We start from the raw sequence: 4,128 nt of genomic DNA on the forward strand, positions 1-4,128 counted from the left end.
TTAGGGGTGTCTAGTATACGATAGGGCTAGTATACGATCGCCCCAAGTTAGTTTGGGGGAACCGCGTGAATCTACATTACCAAGTCCATATCAATGTCCTGCCCCGGGTCATCTGCCACACTCGTCATCCCTTCCTCTTCTTGCGGTGGATATCTCGCGTTGTCACCCTACCTTCTGTCCGTAGGAGGCTCCCGAATCCGGCAGCTCTTGGCCTGATGCCTCCGCATCTATAGCATAACTGCTCCCGGTCTACCCCCCGGTCTAAGTGCGACGCTGCCGGCGAGCGTCCTTACCTGTCTTCCTTACTGCTTCGTCGACAAGGCTAAATTTTTTTTTCTCTCTTTATTGTTTCATCCAGTCCTTTCCTCGCCAATTTTCTTGCGCACTTTGCACACACGCACTGGCACAACACTCTGGTCCACGTTTTTTGTCACCTTTCCTTATTTTCACTATAATTTATTCTGCAGAGTACGGAGCGACGTAAACAAGTTCTCTCTGCATGCCGCCATCTTTCCCACTCAGAAAACCCTAACCTATGAAGGTTTCAATCAAATTGTATTTCTTAATCAATAGTATTCAAAGCAAAATATACAGAATACACATAATTCAAGTAAGATATGTAGAGTTACTTACATTCTTGGCTTTTGAGCCACCGTTGGAACATTCTCAAAGAAAACAAAGAAGTTCAAGCTGTGATATGTCTATAACAAAACAGAAAATATTATTAATATCGTTAATACACGATGACAAACATTGAACTTTAGCAATAATAAGGACTAAACTCTAATAAGTGTATAAATTGAAACTCTAATATAAAAGTTTGAGAATAAAACATTCACTGATTTTTGATACGTATCAGATACGTACAGTTTTATTGTACTTTAATGTTAAGATTTTAAGACTTTATTTCAATTAAAAAGGACATTTACAGCTTTCTAAATTATCAATCATTTTTATTGTATAATTAACAATATTTCAAACAAAATATAATAAATAGAACAAATTGAAATACAATATATAAAACTACTTACATTCATGAGCTCCTGCAGAGGCTTTGTCCTCTTGATACACTGACTCTAGTACCGAAAAAGAATGTTCAAAATAATATAAAATAAGACCACATTACCGCGACCACTAAAATTATAACCGGCGAACAAGAGCTCTAATGTGGCGTACAAAATTGTTTGATAAAATTGTATTTGAATTTGTTTGTAAAATTGTATACTTTCGCTTGTGATTATTTAATTGGATTTAATCAAAACGACCGTGATTTGAAAATATCGAAAAATACTTTTGCGGAGCAAACACTGACTGTACAAACCGCATTACACGCGGTCACAAATATTCCCTAAAAATAGAGTTGTTTATGGGTGGGGTGGGATGAGGAGTTGAAAAGAAGCGAAATATTGTTTCGATGTTTTTCTTCTTTTCTCTATCGAACGTTTATTTAGAAAATACTGCTACTTTTCTTTTACGTATGAAAAATATTAATTTAAAAAGATAAGATATTTCTCGATATCTGCTATAAACCCTTGCGATTGGAATGGACTCACTCTCCCAATGAAACTAACAGGGCGATAGGCCAATAACAAAAAGTGAAGAGAATAATACTCTTAACAATGCAGCTTGTTATATGGCTCTCGATACACCGTAGTACCCTCTCAGCTCCATAGGTGTCACTCGGTACTCGAATACCTAACTGTCGTGACTAGCAATAATCCGCAGAAGGCACGGCGTGTTCCGTATACTCGTCTAAGACTACATATCGTAACTTGTACGTACATCGTATTGGTGGCACCAGGCTGATGATTCTATAACTCTGCCCTGAGTAACCGGGCCCCCATACCAAGATGGCGACTGCCTGACAGACCCGTGAGCGTCTCTTCACGTCGATAGTGTCACGACCGGCATACTTCAAATCCGACGGACTGACGATAGAGATAAAGATGTGGCGGCACTCGGCGACAATGTATATCGCTGAAGTGCCTAATGAACCATCAACATCCCAACGGTCCTTCCACCGAAGGTTCTAGAAGAAAGAGCACGTGGCAACGATCGCGGACGCCTAGCAAATGCATGGACGGTGGGGATGTTGAGGGATGACAAAAGAAAGTAATCGGATCCGATCGAAAGTAAAATCATAAGAGTCAGTCTTAGAAAGTCACGCCTAGAGTTCGGAAGTAAATTGTAAAGTGTATTGATGTTAGAAAAAAAAATAAAGTTTTCTTTTTTTATTTTTTACCTCAAATTCCTTTTTTTATTTTGTTATTTTACGTGACATTTTGGCGATCCTGCCAGGATAGTGAAAAGTGTTTGTTCGGAAACCAAAAGACATTCATCATCTACGGAAGATCGAATTATTTGGGACTACGGTCATCCGCAACAACAAAGTAACTATCACGAACCAAGTGAAGTAACAATAAAAGGTAAACTGAATTCCTTTGTACGTTACCGTGAAAGAAAATTTAGCTTCAGTAGCCAAGACTCGTCTTCTTCTGAAAATTATAAATCAGCGCAATAATGTCTAAGGCAAACGAATCTCAAACTTCAACCTCAACTGACCCAATGTTGCGAGCAATATGGGACAGTATTCAAAAACAGAACGAGAACATTGCCCTTTTACGAGAGGAAATGTTACGTTTGTCTATGCAAAATGACGAAGAGAACAGACACAGGGCAGCAGAAATCGAGAATCTCGGAAAAACCGTCGCAGCGCTACGGACTGGGTTCGGATCCCCTGCGACCGATGAATTTGCTTCCATTATCACCGAAGACAATGAAAGTGCGTCGACAGCAATCAATCGCACCGTGAATATGGCAAAAGCACGCAAACTCCCAGGGTTAGCAGCTTCAGACACCCCACCTGTCCACCTCGACAGCGAACAACCCGAGGTGGAAGAAAGAGGCTATTTTTCGCCCGCTCCTCCCACTCTACGAGCTAAGGATGCAATACGCTACATCCCAACGCTCAACGGAGATGATGATGTAGGAGTTGAAGACTTCATCAAAGAAGTGAGAAGTATGAAGGATCGCTGTATGGAGCAAGATCTATTGCTAAAAGCAATAAAAGTGGAAAAAATCGTGGGGAAAGCAGCCCAAAGTATTCGCAACATTCCTATTGAGTGTTACAGTGATCTGTACGACGCACTGAGAAATAACTTAGCAGCACAAGTGACTTCGGATGAGTACCAAGAACAATTACGAGAGTTGAGACAGGGACGCGAGGAATCAGTGCAAAGTTTTAATATTCGGTTTAGAAGAATACTCAACCGTTTGCTGTACGCAGTAACCAATGAGTACCCACAACCACTAACACGTAAAATTATGACTGAAGAAATCACGAAGAAGACTGTTCGTGTGTACCTAAAGGGACTCAGGCGCGACATAGGGCGAATACTATTAAGCAGTGAACCCTTGAATCTTCCGGAAGCTGAAAAAAAGGCAGCCGATGTAGAACGCTACTTGCGAGAAGAACGACAACCTAATTGGTCATGTAATCGCTTACCTTCGGTTAGTAATCGCCCCGACAACCAGCATATGCAGGTAAGACGATCTAATGTACCATCAAGATCGCCTAACACGCCAGTAGCTCAGAAACCTGCTACATTTAACCAAGTAGAAAATAGATCACCTGCTGAACGCGCGCAGATGAAGTGCTTCAAGTGCGGAAAGCTGGGACACATTGCCAACAAGTGTCAAAATTTTCTACCACCGAGCCAGCGCGATCGACCACCCGCAAGGATTCCAGGCAGTCCAGGAATGGGACGAAATACAAGAAACAACATCGAACCAGGAGATGGACGAACCGTACGAGACATACGAGTCAACATCGCCACGGGAAGATTACTCGCAATACCTTTGTCAACCCGACCGAAGAGCGAGTATTTCTGGTCGACACAGGAGCAGGGATAAACCTGGTGAAACGTAACAAAACTGTCAACGCGATACAAATAGGGCCTAAACAAAAATTTTCTATGGGACGAGACAAGTACGAAACTAACGAATACGTAACGAAACGAATTTTTGGACAAAATCACATTTTTCACATAGTACCGAACAATTTCCCTATTATCGAAGACGGAATCATTGGGCTACCATGTTTAGAGAAGTATAACTATTCAATATCCA

General features: G+C 41.3%; 1 protein-coding gene across 1 annotated transcript; it reads left to right on the forward strand.

Moving 5' to 3' along the window:
• The first annotated feature begins 2,858 nt into the window (after positions 1 to 2,858).
• On the forward strand, positions 2,859 to 3,857 carry LOC126868995 (uncharacterized). Its single transcript, XM_050625066.1, has 2 exons — positions 2,859 to 3,543; positions 3,620 to 3,857. The coding sequence occupies exons 1-2, from the start codon at positions 3,022 to 3,024 to the stop codon at positions 3,650 to 3,652; spliced, it is 555 nt and encodes a 184-aa protein (XP_050481023.1). The 5' UTR covers positions 2,859 to 3,021; the 3' UTR covers positions 3,653 to 3,857.
• Positions 3,858 to 4,128: the final 271 nt, after the last annotated feature.

Source organism: Bombus huntii, chromosome 8, assembly GCF_024542735.1.
Source record: "Bombus huntii isolate Logan2020A chromosome 8, iyBomHunt1.1, whole genome shotgun sequence".
Lineage (NCBI taxonomy): Eukaryota > Metazoa > Arthropoda > Insecta > Hymenoptera > Apidae > Bombus > Bombus huntii.

Coding starts and splice junctions, on each gene's coding strand:
- LOC126868995 (XM_050625066.1), top strand. CDS start 3,022: ATGAAGGATCGCTGTATGGAGCAAGATCTATTGCTAAAAGCAATAAAA. Junction 3,544..3,619: donor CCGACAACCAGCATATGCAG/GTAAGACGATCT, acceptor TTAACCAAGTAG/AAAATAGATCACCTGCTGAA.